The sequence below is a fragment of the Lissotriton vulgaris genome, chromosome 11 (assembly GCF_964263255.1).
Source record: "Lissotriton vulgaris chromosome 11, aLisVul1.2, whole genome shotgun sequence".
NCBI classification, from domain to species: domain Eukaryota; kingdom Metazoa; phylum Chordata; class Amphibia; order Caudata; family Salamandridae; genus Lissotriton; species Lissotriton vulgaris.
The window spans coordinates 875,940,333-875,966,624 of NC_141699.1; the positions used below are offsets into that span (position 1 = coordinate 875,940,333).

Genomic DNA, 26,292 nt, shown 5'->3' on the forward strand with positions numbered 1-26,292 from the left:
TCCACCTTTTTGTTGACCCTTATCCATCGTTTATTTTCATTCATGTTTTTCCATCACAGACCTTAGCTGTCTAGTCCTTTCATTATCTCTATCACTCTGTCTTCTATAGTTTACGTCATCACCAACGCACCCCTTCCGCCCACACCATCACGGTAGTTCACCGTTCAGCCCCATTCGCCCCACCTACCCTGAATACTAATAGAGAAACTTTCACACGTTTTCTCATTCCTGAAGAATCACTCGGCAACACCGCATGTCGACAGCGTTCGCGCTCTCAAGTAGGACTTATTAATATGCTCGCCACTGAAGCACAGGGTATATCACGGCCGGTTATGAGGCCAGCACTAACGTTTTTTAACTTTTTCCTTGCCACTTTAGATCGCTATGTCCTCCGCAGAGGCCGGCAACATGTAAGTTTTATTTCCGACGACACCTCCATTCGAACCCCGAACACTCGATAACCTTCCTCCTCACAGCCGTTTTTTAAACTACCACACCCCGGTCACTAGTTCCCCTCACGCTAGGGGTGATGTCTTGTGTTACATTTGTGGCAGTTGTTTTCTTTCTTTGTGCTTTACCTATCACGTGCACAACTTCCATCATCACAATCCGTCTCGCTCATCCAGTTCATTGACAGTTTGTCGTATCTCTCCTCATTTTTCAGTACTCCTTGATAAAGGGCGTGTATTGCCCGAAATGCATCGGAGCCTTACCCTTTGGAATTTACATTGTTTATTGACTGCAGAAACGAAACTGTATGATATGCAGTAAATATCATCAACCTCAATGAATGAACATTTAAAAGAAAAATAAAGAACCTATAAGAAAATTTGGATTTTTTCATTAAAACCCAAGGGAGTGCCTCGCATACAGGGATGCACATGCACTTGTAGCGTGCACATTTCTACACTAGTATTTAAGCGCCCACCGGACGGAGGCGCTACCTGTGAGAACACCCAACCAGTATAAAAAATATATATTATTTTGTTGATCCTATACAACAACTTGCTGTGCACCCTCTACTCACTTAATTGGTAATTCTGACCTGGGCCTTCTTTTCTGTGAGTAGATATGCAAGAAAGTGCACTAGTGCCTCCTCCAGTCCCTACGCCAAAAGAATCGCCCAAAGCTTAGACCGATTTACACAGTCAAGCTTGGGATAGATCTGTGAAGGCTAAATATACTGGTAATTTGAGTGCAATTGTATATTTACCTATTATCAGTGTTAAGTTTAAGCATTATTCAACCATACCAACATTACTCCTAAACCCATATTGACCAGATATAAAAATGACTTTGCTTCTTCCCAATGCTTAATACATTTGTATAAGATTCTCCCAAGAATCTTAGCCACTGTGTCAATAAGGGAGATAGGTCTATAACAATTAGATTGGGTGGTTGTGTGAGGTCTCCCTTTTTATAAATCGGCACGATGAAAGACATTGACCAAGATTCAGATGGCGGGGAGTGAGTCAAACCAGTAAAAACATTCACAAATAAATGTGCCCAGAACTCATGAGAACATTTAAAAAGATCAATTGGAACTCAACCTGGTCTGGTTGCATTTCCACCCAGACTTTGAGCAATTGCCAGAAAAATAATTACACTGGCTCTTCACCTTTTCTATACTCGAGTCGTCAACAGCAGCATTTAGAGAAATATGCCTCCCATATAGCACTAGCAAAATGACAGCTTAACAGTGTTGCCCTAAACTTAAAGCAGAATAAATTACTATTTTTTGTGGTCGCTTTCCAACATATTGTCAATGGTGGTAGTTTGACCGGCAGATAATCCCTAGGGCCACCTACTCTTTTCCTCTTATCCATTATAAACGGAGGGCAAAAACAATCACTGGATAAACAACAGTGCGAAAAAAATGAAAGAGGGCAGGCCCAGCCTCGCCCGGGTGCAGGCCAGTCTTCTCTTCGCTTGAGGAGCCCCCCTGGAATAAGTACGCACCTCCGGGTGATGGTGGTAACGTTGGCGGCTTTCTGCCACAGGGAGAAGTGGGGCTTAAGGTCCTGCCCCACCGTTGGCAACAAACATCACGTCCAAGTGGAAGGTCTGTTGAGTATACTCTGTCTAAAAAGTATTGCATGGCAGAGTGTACTAAATGTCATTTCTGCTGGACCTGGCTGTCAAGGCAATAGAGCTTTGTGAAAGTATGCACTGAGGCCCACGTCACAGCCTAGCAGGTGTCAAACACAGCAAAGACACATGCCAACGCAGTGATAGCAGCCTTGGCTGTGGTGTAATGGGTGCAAAAACCTTCCAGCAGCTGCTTGGCAAGTGCGTCTATACAGCATTACCTTGGAAAAACCCACAAAAAGCCGGTCATCCACAAGGTGTTCCTTGGTACAATCAGTGTAAAACCTTAAATCCCATTTGGGGTCCATCCTATGGAGCCTCTCTTCCGAGGGTTAGGGGGAGGAAAGAATGCAGGTAGGGTGATGTATTTCCCAACTTGAAAGAGAGTCACAACTTTTGCAAGATTGCTGACCCGAGTCCTCAACATCAACTTGTATAATAAAGAATAAAGTAGTGTATGGTGGTTGTTCTGAAAGTGCCTGGAGTTAACTCATGTGACAAGCTGACGTAATCGCAATGAGGAAGACATTCTTTAAAGTCAGGATCCACCATGAGTAATTCTGAATCGACTTGAAGGGGATGCACATGAGAAATCAAGGTACGGTCCAACTGTTGCATCACAAATGGTTTGGGGTAGAACGTGTATCAAACGGTTAATAAATAACATCACAATATGTGATACAAACAAGGATGATTGGTCTGGCAAACATAGAAAGGTCTAAAGGGCTGAAAATAACCTTTAATAGGGCCCACTACAAGACAAAGTAAAAAAAAAACATCTGTCAGTGTCAATCTTGCAGATTCTATACCAGCTGACATCTGGTCCAGTGCCTGGCATAAATGGACTTTGTGAAAGGGTGTTTTAGTATCATAGCTCAAATGTCCTAGACTCGTTAGAAGGCCTTGAACTGTTTAGTAACTAGGACTACCCTAATGAAAGAAAGTGACTGCAAAGGAGTCAGGTGCGACTTAAACTTGTTGATTTTGAACCATAACGATGTCAGGAGGTTCGCCATCATCTGAAGGGGGTCTACGACTGACTGGAAAACCTGCCTTCAGCAGCCGGCCTTCAAGGTAGGGGAAAACTGGTATCCAGAGCCTCTGAGGATGGGCAGCAACCACCGCTATCACTTTCATGAACACCCAAGGGCACTGGTGAGGCTGAAGGTTGGGCACGGCAATTTGAAAATGCTAATGGCTCTTTGAAGCAGAGGTAACAGCTGTGGGACTGCAGAATGGGTGTATGAAAATATTGGTCTTCCAGGTCCAAAAACACCATCCAGTCGCTTGGGTCAATGACAGACAGAATGTAAGCCAGGGTGAGTATTTTGAATTTATCCTTTCACAAGAAGGCATTTGGAGATTGAAGGTCTAAGAAGGGCCGAAGGCCCCCATCCTTCTTTGGTACAAGGAATTATCGAGAGTAGCAACTCTCCCGAATTCTGAGTCTGGAACCCTCTTGATAGCTCTTCTGGAAATTAAAACTCACACCTCTAGAACAGAATGGACATGTGTTCCCCTAAGATTCGCTGTTATGTGGGGGGAGGGGTTGGCGGAGCAGAAAGAAAAAGTAGGACATTTGAGGGACCCATCCGTCGGATGTGATAAATAGCCATCCTGGGAGAAAATGCTGAATCCTGCTTCCCTCGGAGGGGTTGTGTGCCACTATTTGCAAGCTAATAGGCATGGTGGCTGATTGCGACTGATGACCTTATAGGCCTGCATGTTGCCCTTCGTATTCAGATTCCCGGCCTCTAATATCCTGGGGTGATTGCTGCTGGGGGTGGGGAGACTGATGTTGCTTGTACTTCTGTCCCCAGAGCATCCTTGAAATTCCCTAAACTGGTCAGTAAACTTTTTTTGCTGGGGTCAAATGACTCAGGAAGCATGCTGTGGCTCTACTTTCTCTTGAAATGTTCCAAGGCGAATCTGGCTTTTCGTTGAACAGAGATGAACCATAGAAAAGAATATCTACGAGAGAGGCCTGTACATTTCCAGAAAGTTCTGTGGAGTGCATCCATGCATAGGGCAAAGCACCCCACTGGTACCAGCTACCCTTTCCAGACAATCAGTAGTATCAACGCCAGTATGAATCATGTATTTGGCTTTATTTTGACCATCCTCATTGCTTTGAGACATCGAGGCCCTAAGGTCTTCCAAGGCTGCCGGCAAGAGCTAGCTGGTCATATCTTAAACAACATGCGTATATGACCCAAATAAGTAGACTGCATTGACCAATCTAAATGCTACGTTAGAAGAGAACATTTGTTTTTCAAGTGCCTCAATCCTCTTAAACTCCCTATGCATAGGTGTTGTGGGAAATGAATTAGAGTTCACCTTGCTGGCCCTGAACATCCAGACTCTTTGGAATAGGATGTTTAGTGAGTAAACCAGGGCCGCCAAGCGCTGGTCTGAGATGTCTAGCCACCTGACTATTCACCGATGAGCACGAACAGGACTTGGACTATGTGACTGTTAAGGTGTCTGTGAATGCTTCACTGAATAGTCAGCAAGGGCTCAGTGGTGGCTCACGCAGCCTGTAACATTTCCAAAATGACGAGGTTCTTAACATTAGTAGATGCAATTTTTTTTTATTCAAAGGTTTTGTATAGCACGAACAAGACCCCGAAGGGTATCAGAGCGCTTTACAGTAATGGAGGGAACAAAGTCGGGGAACATTGAGGAAAGGGTAAGAGAGGCTAGCATGAGTGGCTAATAAAATAGTACATAGATGCGAGCAGAATGTAACTTAACCTGGTAAGGCAGAACGTTACTTAATAACGTAAGGCAAAGATTCATAGAACATTACAATTGTTAGGGGGAAATAAAGGACATTTCGCAAACAGACGAGCCATGATCCAATTAAGGCAGGAGCTTGTTCATTAGGATTGTTTTTACTTTATGTTTGAATGTCGTCGTTTAGGGGATTCTGCGAATTTCAGGTGGGAGAGAATTCTAGATCTTAGGTGCCGCACCAGAGAAGGGTCTGATTCTCGTTTTCTTTTTGCAAAAAGGTCTGCAGTTTCAATAGCAATGAATTTGCACTTCTGGAAGGTCTGCCACCTATTGATAATTCCAGTTTTTGAGCCAAGTATCCAGGTGTTTTGAAGTGCAGGGCTTTGTGCGTCAAACAAGCAATCTTTAAATGTATTCTTGCTTCGTAGGGTAACCACTTTAGGGATCTTAAGGCTGGGGAAATGTGCTAATTTCTTTTTGTGTCAGTGATCAGTCTGGCAGCGGCATTCAATGAAGCCGTGTGCGGGGCCAAGGTATATTTGGGGAGGCCACAGAGTGTCGCACTCCCGTAGTCTAGCCTCGGTAGGACAAGTGCTTGTAACACCTGCTTGAAGTCCTCTTGAGGAAGGAATGATTTTAGGTTTCTAAGAATCCTCATTTGGTGTTTCGCACCCTTGCACATCTTACTAATATTTTTCTTCACGTTAAAGTGTGAATCTAGGGTGATTCCAAGAGATTTAGCTGAGTCGATGATAACGGGGAGCAGTTGAAAGTCAAGAGGTGTTTCATCCAGAGGTCAATCTTGAGAGTGTGCTTATGAGAAGGAATTCTATTTTGGTGGTGTTCAGCAAGAGATGGTTTTCAGTTAGCCAGTTTTGGATAATCGTCAAGGAGGAGTTGAGTGAGATGAAGTCTTCAGAAGAGTTGGTTTTCAGATAAATTACATTTCATCCCCATACATATGAAAAAGAATGTTTATGGATGATAGAACATTCGCTAGTGGTTCCAGGAAAATATTAAAGAGTATAGGAGAAAGGGCAGAACCTTTCAGGACCCCCATGGAAACTGCAGACGGATGGGATAAGGTATAGTTCACCTTAACTCTTTGGGATCTATTGTGAAGGAATGAAGAGAACCATTACAGTACCAAGCCGGAGAGGCCCATCCTGTGTTACAGAATGTGCTCCAATGGTAGTTGTAGGTCCAAGACCTCAGCTACTTGGCTTTCCACTGCAAATGAAGTACTCTCTTCCATTGGAGGTCCAAATGGCGAGTCAACCCTGTATCAGTGAAAATATCAAACCTTCTGGCATCTTGTAAGTTCAGGTAAAAATTTTCATAATCAGAATGAGGGGGTACATCATCCCCACCATCATCATCTCTAGGTGGTTGCAATCAGAGCCAAACAGATAATGGAGCTTCTGATGTTGCGACCATCCTAGTAGAGGCATAAAATAGGAGCTAGGCTGTATAAAAATTGGTTGAGCTTTAGTAATTTTGTGGTGCGGCATTGGTCGGGATCAGGCTGAAGTTGGTTCAGGGTCAGCGAGTGGAACAAGCTCTGGATCCTCCTCCAGCAGCGCCAGTACCGGTATTGATAAGGAAAGGACTGGCGTAGGTCATAGTGTCGTAAATTGACAGCAATGGGTTAGCATTTAGCTGAAGCCATCTTGTATTTAGAAGTTATCCTATCCCTTTGTGAAAGCCATTTTGTAGTACTGGCAGCCATTTTGTTTGCCATGTACTCTGTCCTCCCTCAGTGTTAACTGCTCTTGAAATCTGCCTAGAGACAACCTATATTCAGCATCCTCCACTTCGCACATGCCCAGAAGGGCCTAGCTAGTAGAATGCACCTGCTTCTCTAGTATAACTGTCAGGCCATTTTTGCTGCTGTATGGAGAAGTAACTCTCCTTCCACTTTGTTGAGCAAGTAGATCTTGTATGCCCAACTTAGTCATTTTGCATTTATGCTTACTATGTAACTATAAGCAATTATATAAAGCCCCAGTTTTCTGTACTCCTTAGACTGCCTCATTCAGTTGCTAAGGCTTCTGTGTGACGTAGTCTCACTCATTTGAGTTTAATAAAATGATCTTTTATATTTCAGCTTCTGTGACAATTTCTTCTTTGTTGGTTTAAAAGGACTAAGTATCAGTGAGACCCCTGGAAGGATTTTTGATCTCTGCAGTTGGCGCTCCAACTTGGATCTCATCAGAGAAGTGGCTATCTGAGGGAGTGATCTTGTCAGGAAACAGAAATCTACTGAGGAGGACCGGACAGAACTCTACTAAGGAGGTACTCTGTGCACGGAGATTCTGGGGATTCTCTGTCTCTGTAGCCCAGTATATTTCTTATCTTCCTGATTTTGATCCTCCACATGATGTCACCCCTGACTGAGAACCTTTTTGGTGTGAGTATTAAAAAAAAAAAAAGACCGTTAGGTCATTCAGAACTTGGCAGTTGCAATTTGGACAGCCATTTCACTGGTAAGAGACGTTTTACGGCACTTGCTGTAAGTATGACGCCTTGTATTTATTAAGGTAGTTTAGAAATGCTTACTACGGCATTTGTATATGTATTGGCAAAATATTGAACTCATCCTATGAATATGTAAATGTATGTGTCGCGATACATATAGGCAGGTAATGAGGAGATTTTTCTCTACTTCTAAGAATATTTGAACGGCTCAACATACGAAGAGTACTTTAAGGGCTACTTTGATTATAATACTGCATATTTTGCACTATTTTTGGCATGCCTGTTTCAAGCACACATCGAAGAATGTGTTGCTTCTTGGAGGTTCCATAGTAAGATGTGAATTAAATTAGCCGGCTCCCTTGAGGGAATACCTAAATAGGTTTAGGTATAAAAACATATTTCTTCCTTGGTGATTCTGTATCCCCAGGGAATTAAACTATGACACAATACAAACAAGGATCCTTTTTCTGCGCAATTTTATGAATGGAGAAATGCATAGCGATATTTTTGGTGTTCTGCCAGCCAAAGCTAGTGAATTGAGTGTATTTTGGCTTCTTGGACATAAAATAGTTTGTTGGGCTGTTTTTGCAGTCTTTTGGAATACTATTGAGAAGAGTTTCTTGTAAATATGACTTACAAGTAGTATTTACAAATGGTTTGGTTTATGTACAATCTGTGGGCTGTCCTTTGTTTCTGTCCTAAGTGTTGATCTGTGGGTTAAATGTGTGTTTAAATGTCTATGTGGTTCGTGGTTTCACATTAGTGATACTTCTGTAAGTAAATAGCGATTGCGCTATTTATGAAAATAATGGCTATTAAGCGCGCTGTATTGTGTGTCCTGAGTGTTTGACCCCTTTCTGTATATGTCTAAAATGAGCGCAATGTGTGTTTGTGGTTTTTCTTGTTGTTTTCAGTCTGTTATGCAAAATGTCATTTAGTTAATATTAAATACAAATTAAATAAAAATCCAGAAATAGAGATATGCTAAAATAACTATATATTGCTATTTAATTTATAGAGTAAGCAATCATCCACATGTACAAACTGTTAAATGCCTAAAAGATCAAATTAGAATTCACATTCACTAGGAATAAAAAAGGCCTCAAAAACGAAATTGTGTGTTTTGTAATAGGTAGACAATTATAAAGCATTTTCCTTAGATACATTGTATTAGATATTAACAGGCAAACACTTCTGCTGAAGTAAATTTTTGCTGAACTCAAACGCATATTATAGAACACGCATTGAACTGCTTCAGTTTTAAATAGACAGCCACCGTGCTCACGTTTCAACACTGAGAAGGGCTTTTACTGCCGCTAAGCAAACAGCTGTCGTTTTTGTAGGCCACGAATAGACAGGAATGTTCACTCAGCCAGGACTTCGTAAGTTAAACACGGGTGAAACTCTGCATTTCAGACTGCTGTTTCTTAAAAAGTTACAAAAATGAGGTTCATTTTTTTTGATAACAGGAAAATATTTAGCAGGATTTCATTTTCTTAAAAAAAATGTATAAGCTCATTCTTGGTTCTGATACTAAGTAATGACTGTCCTTTTAAAAAAAAAAGTGACGCAAAAACTTTTCATGTTTCAAGTTAGGCTTCTGTGCTTAGGCTTGTGAATGAATTTGTCTAAATATGATAGGCAAGGGATGCAGCTTGCTTTTCCTATGTGGAATTATCAAAATGATTGGTTTTATTATTATTATTTTTATTAATTATTAAAAATTATTTAAAAAATAAGTGCTTTTAAAAATCATTTTTTAATATTTATAAAGCTTAATACTCATACTATGACCTTCTAGCATTAAAATTTAATTTAAGTTGTGTTGTACCGCATAATGAGGACATTTGCATAAGGAATATCACTTGGCGCAGGCGTAAAAAACTCATTTTTCTAAGGATTTACATGAGATATGTCTAATGTCCTAATGTCCAATCTCTGTAATTTGTAGAAAATATTCTGAGGATGATTAATAGGTAAAAAAAGTATAGGATCTTCATTTTTAAGTGCCCCAAATATCAAAGTCGAAATTGGGTAAAATAGACTATTTAAACAGCATTCTTGCCATTTACAGTAGCTTTAAAGTGCCTTAGGCTTCAGTAAATGCATACATTTAGGTATAATACAAATAGCTGACTTCTGGATTGTTAGACAAGTATATTGCACACTGCTTCTGCTCTTGAAAAATAATGTCCACGTAGTTGCCTTCATTTAACTGAAAATAAAATGTTGCATTAGTTTTAGACAGAAAATAAGATGAAGCTCTTTCTTAGACTTTTGTGGGCTACGTGCCTAGGTAAAAACAATTAGCAAATTCAGATTTATTTTTCACAGGATAAATTGTGGCGCAAGGAACACACAGAGTGTCTGTGAAACAGTTTTATTTTTGGACAGTCAAGATTAAGGTGGCTTAACATGCTTACATGTTTTAGTCATTGCAAAGTTGACAAGATGGTTACAGTTGATATTTTGTGTGTTATGTGAAGTGTCTCTCTTTTGTGTTGCGTATTTTTTGCTTCTGCCCACAGATCATTCATGGATTGTTCTGGGTGGTTTTAAGGCTGACAAGATATGTGAGTTGTTTTGACAAAAACGTCATAGTTGTGAGAGGAAAAAAGGTGAAATATGCGCCATGAATGACTATAGGTAGGAAATTAGGGTTAGAGAGGATTAGAACGGACCGAGAATGCTACAGTAGGTGTAGGGAAGTAGTGGAAAAGCAGAGGTCAATAGCAAAGGCATCAGTGATGGTTCATTCCACGAGGTGGTGGAACAAGTGTTCCATATGTACTTGTGGGACCTAATCAAGATGCAAATTGCAAAAGGAAGGGTGCTGTCAGCAGTATGTTGAAACAAGATGTGTTTTTTGTATCACTCCTTTGAAAAGAAATGTTCGTGTGTTTTTCATGTTTGTGCATTTTGTCCTTTTATGAATTGTTCCTGCTGGTCCTGTGTGTCAGAAGCGACACAGTAAGTTGTACTTGACAGCCAATCACCACTAAAGTGACCTGCTGTGAAAGGGAGGTGAGGAAAGTAAGGAAATTGAATATTAATTTTAAGCCTGACAAATTAAGCAGGCCAGAATATTGGGTTTTGGGCTGCAGATTCACAGTGCATAAAGTGCATGACATTGTGTTGTGCGTCACCACTCATTTACATATGCTATTGGAATTTGTCTATGCTTTCTGTGCTTGGTATACAGCAAGTATACCTGATGGCTTGGCATGTGTGTTTTTCTGTTATGCATGTTTTTGTTTCTATGATTTTCTTGTTTAATACTATTACAAGCTCCTCTATGTTGTCAGGGGATGGTCCTGACGATGCCCATCGCTACGCAACAGTTGGTTGGACTTGTTCTGGTTACTAAATTTCACAAATATGATACTTCATGCTGTGAACATGACAGACAACACTTCATCAGTGTTTGTCTATTTGGCTATAATGGCATTGAAGAAAAGAAAAACATATATATATAGGATTAAAAGTGTGTCACCTGCAGTTAGCCATGTTACTGCCCCTACCCTTAAGGGACGGACAGCCCTTGATTAAATGTTCCCTGATTGGACCCTAAGGAAGAACTATAAATCTGCGGCTCCTGCTAAAGGTGACCTAAACTTTTCTCATGATATTGCACTAGTTAATCCTGTTCTGCTTCCTAGGTAGTGTATGGCTTTGTTCCTTAAAGGAAACCAAGTTTCATTTTCCCCAGGGAAAGAACTGGAACAGTAGCCGAGATTACAGTATAGCGGCCGGTGGTAGAGTTAAAATTTGTGTACTACTTTGGTCTTTTGTGCATCACCCGTACTCTTGGTGTTGTGTCACATGCCTGACTACCACCCAAGTAATTTCTTGTTCTTTCTATAGATTTTTATTTTGCCGCTTCTCCCCTGATCGATGTCGCATTGTGCCTAATTATTGGGGATTTTAGATGTGCCCTAGTCCCATTTCCCTTTACCGTATTCCTTTCACCAGTCAGCCCTTTTATTATTGTTGGTGTATTGTTCAAGTTCACACTTCCAGACTGCAGTGATGTACCAGGGACCCCCATATTATGTATAATTCTCTTTTGTATGACCAGACTGGTTTTCAAGAATTTTCTTTAGGCCCACTTCGATGTTTTCAAGTCTGAGTGTCAGGGTAGTGATGGACTGGTTAACTGACTCAATACTATAGTAAGACAAGTTTTCCACCTCAATAGGAGATACCTTACGTTTATTTTTTGAACATGACAAATTTTCAATGCCTATTTTAATTTAGTTTTTTACCCTTTTGTTCCTGCTGCTTTATTTTTCTGTGGGATCAGATGTGTTCTAATCATGGAAATACCAGGACTCTCTAGTTCTTGTCTTTTGTTTCCACATTTTTGATCTCTGCAATAGAGCCAAGTTGGAAGCCCGCAACGGAATTGGTACAGACCGGTATTGGGCCCAAGGGGATCAGAAGGCGCCATGGACAGATCTACCAGTAGGTACCTTACTGAAGATTTATGCAGATCTTTGGGGCCTGAAGGTGCGCCAGAGGGAGCCTTAGGAATGCCAGATATCTGAGGCATGGCCTCCTTAAAGGTGTCCATTAGCTACAGCGTAGCAGGTGGCCCAGGAAATTCATGGCACACTGGGACTAACTGTTGAATCTGCTACACAAGTCTGGAAGGAGACCAAATAAAACGTAACACCCTTGCACTTTCTCTTTAAATGGAGAAAGGCGGGTGGGGTTAAGTCCTGCTACTCTTTCTTGTGCTTGTGTTGGGACTTCAATTTTGACTTACTTGAGGACTTCTACTCTGAAATTGACCTCTCACTAGAGCACATTAGGACCAGGAGCGAGTATGGTCCCTCAGCATGGAGTTAGATTTGTGTGAGACTCACAACTTCTTCTGTGTTCAGCATTACACAGCTTTGCTTCTCGGTCCTGAAATGTCTTCCGGTGCATAAGGGCTCATTTGTTGCATGACTTTGAGTTGTGTCCCCAGACCAAACCAGAGACACACCTCTGTGATCAGCGTCTGTTTTCTATAGTTGTAGGATAGTTTGAAACCTGTAGTATCAGGAGGGGACATTGTTCCCTAGCACACTGGATTTTATTCTGTTTTGGGAGTTGATTAAATTGGGAACTGAGATCTGTACTGTCTTCAGACGGTGAGCAAAGAAAGGAACTACGTCAACGTGCATGGGTGGTGCTTATATGCGGTTCTGCTCTCTTTCTTCTAGGGCGGAATCGAGATCACACTGAGCTTCACAGCACCATCTAGCAGTGAGCTGAAGCATTGCTGGTGAAAGCTTTCGGGATCCAGTCAGCCCCCTAGGGAGCATTCTAAGTCCTGGAATCTATCCATTGGAGCTCTGCAGTAATTGGCCATCTAACATTTCTGCAGTTATATATTCTTGACAAGAGTTGGAATTAACCTGGTTACTGTTTGAACTTTTCTTAAATTTGTCGAGTTAAAGTTTTTTAAAATCTTCTTTATTTTCTCTCTATACTTTACTATACCACAGGGGTACTCCACAGTGTAAGTGCAGCTCGTACCAAGGTAGAGTATAGGGGGAATGATAAATGCTGATTAAACTTCATAGTAAATAAGTAAAATTATTTATATAGAGATCGAAAGTGTTCATGAGGCAAATGGATCCTTTTGATGCAGTTTTGCATGCTGCAGTGTAGGATGAAGCCATACTGTTCTGGGTGGACCAGGCAGGTGAAAACCTGCAGGAGGCGGTTGGCTAGTACTCCAGCATAGAGTTTGACCTCTGTTTTGATAGGGGAGTTGGGACAGCATGATGTACAGCAGTCCAGGGGAACAGCCCAGATTAGGTAAGACCACCACCGTCGCCAGCTCTATTTCCGATGGGAAGCATCCCCTGGAGATCGCCTCTATAAATATATTCAGAATAGAGGGGAGAATCTGCGATCGGAGCTTGTGGTAGTATTCCTATGAAATGTGTCTGGCCTGGGTAGTTTTTTACCTGGATTTAGGTTAGAGAGTGCTTCACCCACCTCTTCAGCTTGAATAGTTGTTCTAGGTTGTCTCGTTCTGCTGCAGTGGGCCGGGGCATCAATATGTTTGTAACAAGTGGAGATTCGGTCTCACATGCCGAGTTGGGGTGGTCCATTTAGATGGTCTTGTTGTATTGTGTGAAGGCAAATGCATTCCCAACGTACATCTCTACCATCATCCTGGTCCAGTGCATCTCCCGAGGCACTACACTAGTTTCTATGTCTTTGGTAACCAGCCAGTAGTAAAGTTTGCCTGATTTAGCTCCCCATTCAAAAATTCATCTGGTGGAAGCTATCCAGCAAGGCGAGCATCCTCTGGCATTGTTGTGCAAGGAGGCCATGTCTAGAGTTAGGCAGCACTGTACCTACTCCATCTTCTGGCAATGTGCACTCCGCTCTTGGGTCAGTATATGCTTATAGATTGGTAATCCTTGCCAAACGTTTCTGGTCCTTGTCCCTAATGTATGAATGGGCAACTCTCTGCATGAATGCTTTACAGGCTTCCCAGAACATGCTGTCTGAATCTACAGGTCCTTTGTTTATTTTTAGGAATGCCTTTGATTCATCAGCCAGGTATGGTGGAAGTTGCTCATCAGTCAGGAACAATGCATTGAGAAACGATGTAGACCGATCACAGGTTGGGGGGTGAAAGTGTGCATTTGAGGGGGCATGGTCAGATATCCCCTGGGGAAGAATGTGTGAGGCAGTTGTGCACATGAGGTCGGAGGCCAAGCGTAGTAGATGATCAATGTGTGACAGTGCACCGTTCACCACCGACGCATGTGTATATCCTTGGCATTCGGCTTTCCATATTCTCCATATGTTACTAAGTCCTAAACTGTTTAGCCAATCCCCCTTCCATTGTGGAGCCCCATTCAGTCTTTGGGAGCCTCGGTCAGTCATAATATTGTTAAACTCTTCCCCCTGTGATTGTCACCCCATGTTATAAGGTAAGAATGAGTTCCCTAAGGGATGTTAGGGTGGGGCTAGCTAATGCATGGAGCACATCCACACTCACTAGATTGTAGGGGTTGCCCTACAAAGATCCATCAAGGATCACATACCTCCTCCCAAAGGCATCTTGGGACACTCTGGAGACCACAAGAGGCAATGTTTTGTGAAGGAGTATGGCCATTCTCTCGATCCCTGGGAGTATCAGCATGGAACACTTTGTCATAACCCGGGCGAACTAATATCAGCATGAACACTCTGTCATAACCCGGGCGAGGTAAGAGTGGGCAGCTAATGCCCTGAAGGTGAGTTACTTATAACATTAGATTTACTGGGGTGTGCTAATATGCGAATTGTAGTACTGCCTCCCTCTTAATGCGGCACAGTAACCCTTTGACATTTCCAAGCATGGTGGTAGCAATGGATACCATGTTGCGGGATAGGAAGGAAAGTGTAAGGTTCTGCATTGCTAGTTAAGTGATAATGGCAAGGTCCGTGCAAGGGCTCAATGGGTTTGTTGCGTGAGTGTTGAATGTGAGCTATTTGCTGAGAGCTATTGAACATCTAGAGCGGATAAAGCAACCAAACAAACAAAACAAATCCCAACCCCCCTTTTCCCTATACCTCCGCCCTCGAAGAAGAATTTGTCGCCTGAACCTCCAAACTAGAAACAAAATAAACACAGGATAGATGCAGAATGGCAGTAAAATCAGTTGTCCCTTCACTGGCTTTGCTTATAAAGTGATATGAAAGAAGGTCATCTATCTGTAGAATTCAGTGATGCTGGCATGCATACGTTTAGATGAGCAGTGTGGCCACGATTGGAGGCTTCCATTGTCCTAGGGTATTGGTCTGGATGTTGATCAGTGTTTATCAGTGTTGGTGTCTGAGGGCACTCCTTGGCTTTTCAGCTCAACTATATTGACCTGCTTCTGGTGGTCCTCATATGACTCCATGGAGGCCTTGGTGTCATGTGAGCCCAGTTTTTGTCACATGGATTGTTTCTGAAGCTTTGCCTCGGTGCACCCTTGGTTCTCTGTCTCCCTGGCTTTGAGGGATTAGTTGTAGCAGAATCTGATTCGTGCAGGATGTCACTTTTCTTTAAGCCATGTCCACGCCTCTTGTGGTGTGACAAAGAAGTATGACTTGGATTCTTGAAGCACATGCAACCATGCCAGGTAGAGGAGCATATATTGAAGGTTCATGTTCTGGAGTTTCTATTCAACTTGATCATAGGATTTCCATTGTAATTGGTCGCCATGGGTGTAATCTGGGAAAATCAAAATGTGTCAAGATTGATGCAATAATTGACCCTTTGCCCTTGCGCCTCTCAGGATGTCATCCCTGTCTCTATAGTTCAAGAATTTGGTTATTATAGGGACAGGAGGGCCTCCAAGCGTCGGCTTCTATGGGCTCTCTCACTTATAAATATGGATTCCGGTTATATGGTATTTATTTTTTTGACATTTCCATCTGCATTTATTTATATTTCTTTTTTGTCAACTTTATCTGTGTATATCCATATTTATTATGGATTTTGTGAAAAAAATAAAGCTGAAACTGGTATATTTCCACATTTATTTAACCAATAAATATGCATTCATGCTTGAATGCCTGCCGGGTTTCAGTGATATGAACACCTGCAGAAGATAAATCTGTGCTCTTATAGGAAAATATGCACATTTCAGTATCAGCTTTGTGCATATCTACTGCTGTTTAAGCTTCTTTACTAAATTCCAGTTTTTTTTTAACCCCCTTACCTCTCAATCCACACAATTATCGGCCTGGCCGTCATGGCTAAGTGTATTTAGAATCACTCAATTTCAGTTTTTAACCACATATAAAGATAAAACACAGACAAGAAACCAAATGGTTTTCTGTCTGTATTTGTCTGTAGAAAATCTGTAAAAACGGAAAACAGGGAGCCTTAGTTATAAAGCAAGGGGATAGGTAAGCAGCGACCAACTAGGAACGGATCCACTGCACCAGGATTGTTTCTGGTGATGAGCCCTTGTCTCCCTCCTGCAACCTGATAAACCTTAGATTGTTGCAACGGGCCCTGTTTACAGCGTCCTTTACTGGGTCATTAAAAGTTTTAGATGTCTTGGTAAGGCAAGCTTCTTCGGATATGTGCTCTCGTACTGTGTCTTCCAGCTAGAATAGCTGGCTTTTAGTTTCTGTCACCCGGTCTACGGCATTTCAGAGATCCTGTCGCAGAAGGGCAGCGCCAACCTCAACCTCTCCAAGTTTTGTCTTCTGCTCCAACATGGAGTCCTGGTTGTGGCCTGCAGCATTACTAAGGTGTTATCTCTGCTGTACGGGATTGAGCCTCGGAGTCAGGCCCCCCCCCCCCAGCACTCATGATTCCTCTTGCAGGGGGATATATTTGTCCATTTTGATTTGTGCTCGGGAACCCACAATGCCTGCAGCTGCGTCAAGCGATGGGACCCAGTTGCTCCAGGTTATCAACCACCCATCGTGTCTTATTAAGGCTCACTCCGCCTCACTCCAACCAATAGTTGTTCCACGTTAATTTCCTTCTTTCATGTCTACTTACTTTTTTTCACTGTTTCCACCTCATCTTTTTTTCCCTCTAGTTCATTCCTTCTTTATTTCCATAATTGATTACTTCATCCTCTTGTTCTCTTCAACCTTTTTCCTCCCTTTACTTCTAGCTTCTCTATCATGTATTTTCTTTTTACACCTATGTTTCACCTCTTTCCTCCTGCCTATCACAGATTGACTTTTTTCGCATCTTTCCTTCCTTCCATTTCTCGCACCTTCTCTTTTCCAATCTTTCTTATCTTCCTCCACTCGTTTGTATGTTTCCTTTCTTTTGTCTCACGATCCAACCACCATTTCTTCTCTGTCTCTCCATCCTACTTACTGTTTTCACATCCATCCTTCAATGCATCACCCTTATGTTTTTTTCATCCATTCATCCATCAGTCTTTTCTCCTAATCTTGCCATCCATCTTCCTTCCAGCCATCCCTCCCTTCCTTTACTCTTTCTGTGCCATCTTTTTCCATTTGCTCCATGCCACAGCTCCCCAATACTATGCACTTGCAATGATATTTATCCATGTCTGTTTGGAGACCAGTGTCTCCGATCAAATTCAAAGGAGCTATAAGCAATTGGGTCATTGATTGAGGGGTGGTAACCCCACTCAGACAACAACCACAGTCCCTGTCAGGGTGAACCACAAAAGTCAATAAATTAACCCCTGCTTAACCCTGTGGTAGCTTGGCACAAAACCAGTCAGGCTTTACTTAGAGGCAACGTGTAAAGTATTTAAGCAGCACACAAACTGTAATAAAGTAAAACCACGGATGGTCATTGCTGTAGCGCAAAAAGCAGCTGGGTGGCACGGGCTGACGTGTCTGTAGTGCGTAGAGCCAGTCAGATATCTGGACTTTCATTACTAGAGGTTAGTGTAGGCGATCACTGCAGGCTGTTGTTTCTGTAGCACGTGTTACAGATCTTGCATTGCCGGTCATCGCTGGTGGACAAAGAGGCAGAGACTTGCCGCAAACTGGCACGTTCATGGTCATGAAGAGCCCCAAACTTTAGGATTTTACAAGAGTCCAGGAACTACATGGCACCTCACAGAGATCAGGAACACACTCCAGGATAGACCAGCAGGGCTCAGGCAGGTCCAGTTGCAGGTCCATGCAGGCTAGTGCAACAAGTAGCTGCGCAGTTGCTGGGAGGCCTATGGAGCTTGTTGTGTTTCTGTAGCTCAGCAGATGATCTTGGAGTCACTTAGGTTGGTCTGGGATGAAGGGAGCAGCCCGAGATGGATGACTGTCACCGGACAAATAGGAGAGGCAGGGGCCGCTGCATCAACAATGCAGTGGGGCCGTGGGGGACTGGCTATTTTTCTGCCCCTGAGGAAAATTGGTGGCAACTTAGATGGTGGTAAGATTTGACTTCCAAATGCTGTATCAAGGCTGAGGCCTGTTCCAGGCTGGTTATGAAACGCCTGAGTATTGAAAATAGCAGGAGGGCAATGAGGAGACGCCGCTGAATCCTTAATGATGTAAGCGAGCCGCTCTAGCGTCTGTACCCGATGTAGCTGGGAATTAGCGGATTTTCCTCATCTAGCATGGAGGTGCACGGAGGTACACCAATACTGGCTGCCTGTGATTGTACAAGTGAAGGTGGGAACTGGCCTTCGAGTGGTGGCTACTCCAATGCATTGTCTGTTGGGACAAGTACCGAAACCCAGAAAGCGTAAGATGGCGTATAAATTGCTGCCATTAACCCTGGTTTTAGCAAGACAAAGGGCAGCCATAGCCTGGATAAGCAGTCGCTCCTCCTCGGTTGACGATTGGTTGAAGGATGTGTGCGAATGGTCGCTTGCAGAGGAGGTCCACATGAAAGCATGCTGGAAAGATGAGAAATTGGAAGAGGACATTTGCGTATGGGGAGAGCTATGCGAGGGATCTCTCAACTCCAGATATGAGTGTGAATGAACCGAGTGACTCAAATACCAATGTTATGTTCCATATAGGTACCCTAATATAGGCCTGGGTAACATCACCCCTTCACCGACATTACCTCCCCTACACTACACTATAACAAGCCTTTTAGGATTGAACCTTTACTTAGTTCTAGTCCTGGGTGCAGAAGGAGGGTTTTTCATAAACAACAGAGTCCTATAACTCCATCAATAGACTTACACACTATGAATGAATATTCATCAGGGTTCTTGGAAACCAAATAGGAGCTACACCACCTTCCCCACCATATCTACGTAAACGTTTCATCCCATACTTCATCCTCAAATCCAAAAATGGCTAATACATGAGACAAGGGACAAAGGGGCCTTAGATACTTTCTGCATAAATACAGCACATCATGCTAGTGTTAGGCAGAGGGAACCAAGACTTCCAGGACGACACACTGACCAGATACACTGAGGCTCCTGCATGCAGACGTTCCAGCTGACAGCGGTCTGAACATCCCTTGCGGGGTGTCCAACTCGAGACCAAGAAGGGCTCCTTCATTCTCACACTTCAGGTAATGGGGTTTGACTAAATCCTAGAGGGATTTTTGGCTTTACACCTACTCACGTGCTAGGGATACTTAGGTACATCTAGATAGACATCATAGGAGTACGCGCTTTCTTTTATCATGCATTTTATATTCATGTATGCATTTATGATTATTGCAAAATGGTAGGATTGTACTATCCATTTATATTCACTGTACTGCTGATCATATATCTCTGCTACTGTCTAATGGTTGTCGCAGCACATATACTTTACACTAGAACAACTGTGCAATAAATCTTTATTGTAACCCGCACAACTGTTTGTTCTGTGTAACTCTCTGAGACCGAATAAGTAAGCATGGGTGACTGATTAAAAAGTAGTACATTGTTTCCACGATCCTGAGGGATCAGGGTTGTCATGTTCTAAGATTACCAGAAACTATTCCCTATTCCCTCCTCGATAAGAGGAGACACTAGTGGCACTGTGAGCTAGCTAATGAAAAACAGGCTAACATTTCTGGTGGGGGTGCTCAGAGTCAGTCTGCCACCAAACCCAAAGTGCAAGTTATCCGAACGCGCAAATTCTGTAGAGGAATATATAGGAACCACACAACACTAAGGAGAGAGGGTCAGCCGGCGAAGAGAGCGATAGCTCATAATGCCGCTATGTATACGCCCCACTGGCATATGCATGTACATGTAACTGTATGAACTTGGGGTCATATGTAGGAAGCCTAATTGCGCTCGCAAATGCTGAAATTCGCAGAATTTCAGCATTTGCAATCGCAATTAGGGCAGTGTGCTATGTAGCACACAAAAACCCACATGCAAAATAAGGAATCGCAAATTGCGATTCCTTAAATGCCATGTAGGAAGCACCTAAGTTGTGCGACTTTTGGCTTAAGGTGGTATTTTGCGATTTCTTTGAAAAATGCCACCATGGGTCACATACATGCCCTTAGGGCATGTATGTGGGCCACATATGCACACATGTCAATTTCAGGGGCGCAAAAGGGTGTCCTATTGACAACCCTGAAATTGGATTCTCAATATGCGATTCATTAATTGAGAATCGCAAATTAAGAATGTCTTCCCACTCATTCCTACGGGCCTTCTAGCCAATAGGAATGAATGAGAAGGTATTCCTTAGTTGCGAATCGCAATTTGCGATTCGCAAATAAGGAATAAATGGGATTCACAATAACATTTGCTAATCCTACCTACATTTCGTTTTGCGATTCCCTAATTGCGATTCCCTAAAAATCGCATTTTGAGAATCACAAAATGAAAATTACCTACATATGCCCCTTGGTTATTGATGTATGCAATTATCTGAATGCCATGTGTCAAGCTCTTTATGGTATATTGAGCTTGCCTTGAAGTGGAGTTGCCGCCCACACGTGTCTGCCCACGGTGTTGTTGTCACAAATTGAAAAATAAAGTTTAAAAAAAAAGAATGTTTATTGGGCTTCTCTGTAGAAATCAGCCGCTTTGGTGATACTTCACTGGCACCCCTTTCTTTTTAGAGTGCAAATTTTTTCATAAGAGCCTGAATTGTAGCCAGTGAATCTATACCCTAGTCTAGAAAGCAAGTGCCAAACCAATTAAGAAAGAGAGAGTGAAGGATCAATCCAAACCTAATTTGATTGAAATTGCAGTGTACCAATGTTTTCTTACCTTTAATTATATCACTATTTAGAATTGTTGTGAAGAAGATTACTTTTAAAAAACATGTAAGATTTATGTTGCCTTGGTATGTGTTTCTCTGTTATCTTTAATGTTGGGTAAAGTTTGCTGGAGAAAAGAATTCTAGCCTTGTATTGGAAACACCTGATCTTTATCATCTTAGGCTCTTGTATGTGTTTGCAGTTGTTCCCTTTTTAATTAAAATGAAAACCTGGTAAAGAATATTTGTTTGTTTAGCTATAATCTTGAATAAAGGCAACTGCTTAATCATGGGTTAAACAGGACAGAAAACATTCTATATTAAGAAGATCTCAAGCATGAATTGAATTTAAGGTGGGATATTTTCTTTCTGACATTGTCATGTCATAGTGTGATTCATATGTGAGTAATGTGATTCATGTGTATGGTTTTCATGGTTTCCTTACAGAGGTAACAGCCACTCCCTGCAGCATAAACACTCAGTGCCCGGATGGCGGATCCTGCATGGAGTATGGGGGAACCTACCTATGCGTGTGTCAAACAGACTACAGCCCAGGCAAATACTGTGAGTCGGAGCAAAAGGGGAAAGAAAGGAGGCACGATATAGTAGCCTTACAGAGTATTTTCTAACCTAATAAATAGAAATTGTAACAGAAAAACCCAGGACTGTAAACTTGATATCGTTTTGGGATACGACAATCTAGCTTCTTTGTTAAGGGTAGGTCTAACTGCATAGCTGTTAAGAACGGATGCTTTCTAAATATTTAAGCATTTCCATTTAACCTGGCTATTCTGAGAGCCTCCCTATGATGACCATGATAAGGTATAGGACAAATCTTTACAGAGAAGGCTTATAGCTGATTCTGACACTTCTAGTAAATTGAAAGGCCTACACTACAGAGGGGGATATTACATATTTCTCAGAATGATTGAGAGGGCATAATGCTCCTAGTGCCTGCCTAAGTGGAGAATGCACATGGAGACATCTGATTATACCATTGAGGCCAAAAAGGGACGATGAAATGTAACCTAATGTCTCACCCTCACTGATACTGAGTTCACTGATCCTCATTAGTGAATACGGCAGCCATTGTCCACGTATATGCAGATATTGAGCTGACTGCCCCCGGATATTGAAAACAGTATGAAGTCAGTGCACATTGACTCTGAGCTAAGTGTTTCCTATACTGCATCATCATTGGCCAAACATTACCTGACCATAGGCAGAACAGTCCTTAATAATAATATGTTACGTGAGCTCCAGTCTCTCTGACACCATTCTGAGTGATCCCCATTCTTGAACTTGAAGGGCCTTGTGTTACTTAAAATTAAGGAGAAAGCATTATGGGCTCACTGGCAACAGACTGAGTGCTCCCTAGTACTGCCCCCGGATGAGCTCTATGCTCACAAGAACACTCTGAAAGAAATAAATACATATATAGAACTAAAGAGATTCTCCCCACAGCACGAAAGACTCCTAGTCCCCACGATCACTGAGATCGAGCTGAAAGATCCCGGGGCAACGCCCTCAAAGTTTTCACATCCACTGGCACAAGGCAGACATCTGTCAGGTGCACCACTCGCACAGGCCCCATACTCACAGGCACTCACATCATAATTTCCCAGTGTGAACTCTTCTTAAGGCCCATGCTCATGGACAACCACATTGAGTGTTCACTTCAGGTATGCCCTTGTAGTTTGAAGGTTGCAGCACTGAGCTAATTTCTTCCCAATAATATCATCTGAGGGGGCCCAAACTGAAAAGATAGATGGAGTTGACAAGAGTGTCTTCCATGGATCAAAGGCTCACTAAAAACAAACTGACCTTTAAGCTTAACAATCTTTTCATAAACCCCACACTGTTTACAAAAAGGTTTGAGAGCCCTGGAGGTACAGGATAAAGCATCATGCTCCTGGCTGTAGCAAAATAAGAATTCCTAGTCCTAAATTGTAAGCCATTCCTTGGACATCATCCCTATTCTTTATCATAGCTTCACTTAAACTTTCCCAAATATTTTGTGTCTTTCACCTTTTTTCTCTTGTTCTTCCAGCCCTGCCATCCCCATGTGACTCAGAGCCATGTTTGAACGGTGGATCATGTGAAATTCAAGATGAGTCATACACCTGTGAATGCCCACGTGGCTTTAATGGAAAACACTGTGAGAAAGGTATGTGTCCAGTGATATAGGGATGAGCCAATCAAAATTACTGGAAGAACTCATCTGTTAGGAGCCACAGGATGATTTGAATGTAGTAGGAGGGAGGAATTGAGGGTGACACAACTGAAATCATTGGTAGAAGAAACCATTAGAAGTACTTTGATTTCCCTATGTATTCAATCAACATCACTGGTGAGATTAACAGAGAGAGGGACACAGAACAGACTTAATAGAAACAATACAAAATTGTAGTTTATTCTAACCCTGGGACATGCCCATATACAGATTTTTTAAATGTCTATCAGAACCACTCTGTGCCTCGTCAACCTATGGAAATGCAGATGTTGTGAAACACAAAAATATATAGATATTATATATCTATATATATATATAGATGCACAAATACGACACGTTTCGGCATATAGCCTTTATCGAGTGATTTGTGCCATCAATTTCCTTGCAAAATAAGGGGAAAGGTTCATGAACATGGAAGAAATACTAAACATGCTCAAACTTATCGTATTTACAAAAACAATTGAAATAAGAATTATTCATTTTCTTAATTCAGAATAGAATTTCTTTTTGCAGAATCTGAAACATGATTGTTTGACAGAGTCTATATAATATATCTATAAGGTCGATTGTTATAATACACGTCTCAATAAAGTTCATTCAAAGACAAAATCTATGAGAACGCAATGGTTCAGGTAAAAAATATGCTGGATTATCATGTCACATGTTACGATTCCACAATTAATCATTATTTAAGAATGATGGCAATTTTGCTAATTTACATGTTTGTTTCGTAAGAAATTGTTATGACGATAAAACATTGCGCTACGCATCATAATAAATTTACAAATCACAGTATGATTATTCAGCAGACGGTATATGCACCCATGATTATCTAACCAATATATACTCATTGAAAGTAATCTTGATTATAATCGAAGGAAAATCAAATAAAAATATATAATCTGATCAAATTTCACCAGCCATAAGTCATGTACTTATATATTGTGAATTATGTACATTTATATTTCAATCATGCAAGCTTGTGTAATGTCACCCAATCCTGAGTAATGTGCTAATTAAACTTTTATATACAATCCAGAGTTATGTACTAATAATACAAATATATTACTTGAGTAAATAAGGTAAATATTCAAAAGAATTTGACCAAGGATTTCAACAGTCAAAAAAAGAGATATGTACCAATCCTTCCTTCTATATTTATGATGTAGTAGCCTGAATTGATTGTTACTTCCCCTAAAGAGGAACAGAAATAGGTGTGTGAAGGTGAGTGGGAAACCAATATCTATGATTTTCATAATGAAAAAATATATATTGTGAACTATCTATAGTGAACAATTGGGAATAACCTGGATCATCCCTAACTGTACAAACCCTATTGATAATTGGGATGGGGTTCCTACCCAGCGGGACTTCTCATAGTCCCATAGAAATGATGTGGCAGGAACAACTATATCAGTGACCCCCAGAACGGAAGGGGAACCCAGACTTAGCCCTTTGTTCTACTAAAAACATGTGATAATAAGAAATACAAATAAGTGTTAAAACCATATTGGTAATATGAGATTTCCTGTTGATGAAAAAGAATCATAATTCAGTTTCCTATGTGGGTTGCTAATTCCGCTCCACTATTGAGCCCATTGGGAGTTTTAGTATGGAGGTCAAATATGTATCTCAACTCTAATATACGAAGATACTTCTCTCTGTCGCCTCCTCATATATGGGCTAAAACCCTATCTATACCATAGAATTGCAATAAGTTGCTGTTTCTTTGCTTTGATGTTTATCAGCACAATCTCTAGCTACTCGGTAGGTAAAGTCACAATTGGTTATTGCTCGAAAAGGCTGTATTATCTTATTTTCAGTTGTAATTTGGTGCTGCTGACATACTGGAGCCACATGGGCACTCCAGTACGTAGACTACAAAGTCACTGGTGCAATTGAAGGGTTTGTTGATGGTTTGTATATATGCTTTCAAACTTTGGCTCAATTCTTCGGGTTTGCTGGCGCTCACTCACGGTGCGGTATCCTGCGTTCGAGCCATACCGCTTTCTATCAATCACAAATCCTTCCCTCCAGGGGAGGACAAATGGGTCGCACTCTCGTAGGTATTTTGCGAGGTCTCTGTGGAAGTTGGGGTTTTGTTCATATATATATATATATATATATATACACACACGAACATACTTATATATATTAATAGAACACATTATGTCGCACTCCAGTAATACTGATTCCCAGGGTTTTATTCACCACTACGTGCAACATCATTTGTTCTATTATTGTGATGTTGGGGCTGGATTCCGCCCGTTAAAAGATGTTAGCACCGGATGACTGAGTGCGCTGTCTTTAGGAATCAAGTGGTTTGGGATATATATATATATATATATATATATATATATATATATATATATATATATATATATATATACTATCGCTCCAAAAGTTGTCCACCTTTAAGTAGCACACGAGCAGCAGCTTGATTGATGTGTAGGTAAGGACGGGGATCCGCTTGCAGATGCCGCTCCGTAATGGTTATGCCTGACGCGTTTCAAAGCTCCATATGCTTCTCTTCAGAGGCTTTAACGGAAGCGGTGTGCGCAATCGCTGACCCACTTCACCAATGTGTATTATGGGAAGTGTAGTGCGGAGAGCACACAATCACGTCCTGTATGGACCCCGCAAGTGGGCCCGTCCACGATCCTGAATACGGCTGCTGTTTCACTTTCGTGACCCCCAAGAATTACGGGGTGGTGCATACTCCGCGGCTGAACGGCCGCGTATAAATTATCGCTCCAAAAGTTGTCCACCTTTAAGTAGCACACGAGCAGCAGCTTGATTGATGTGTAGGTAAGGACGGGGATCCGCTTGCAGATGCCGCTCCGTAATGGATATGCCTGACGCGTTTCGGAGCTCCATATGCTTCTCTTCAGAGGCTTTAACGGAAGCGGTGTGCGCAATCGCTGACCCACTTCACCACTGTGTATTATGGTAAGTGTAGTGCGGAGAGCACACAATCACGTCCTGTATGGACCCCGCAAGTGGGCCCGTCCATGATCCTGAATTCGGCTGCTGTTTCACTTTCGTGACCCCCAAGAATTACGGGGTGGTGCATTGCCACAATGTATCCCTCTGAGTCGACGCTGGCACTCACATCCAAAGCACTGCACTTTAAATGATGTATGACAGTT

The 26,292-nt window shown here is 41.9% G+C and overlaps 1 protein-coding gene across 1 annotated transcript in view; it reads left to right on the plus strand.

Moving 5' to 3' along the window:
- SNED1 (sushi, nidogen and EGF like domains 1) overlaps positions 1-26,292 on the plus strand; it is a 2,960,801-nt gene that overhangs the window by 1,174,349 nt on the left and 1,760,160 nt on the right. The window contains exons 11-12 of the mRNA XM_086944023.1: positions 21,358-21,474; positions 22,961-23,077. Of these exons, the coding sequence (XP_086800149.1) occupies positions 21,358-21,474; positions 22,961-23,077 (234 nt within the window). The remainder of the gene's footprint in view (positions 1-21,357; positions 21,475-22,960; positions 23,078-26,292) is intronic.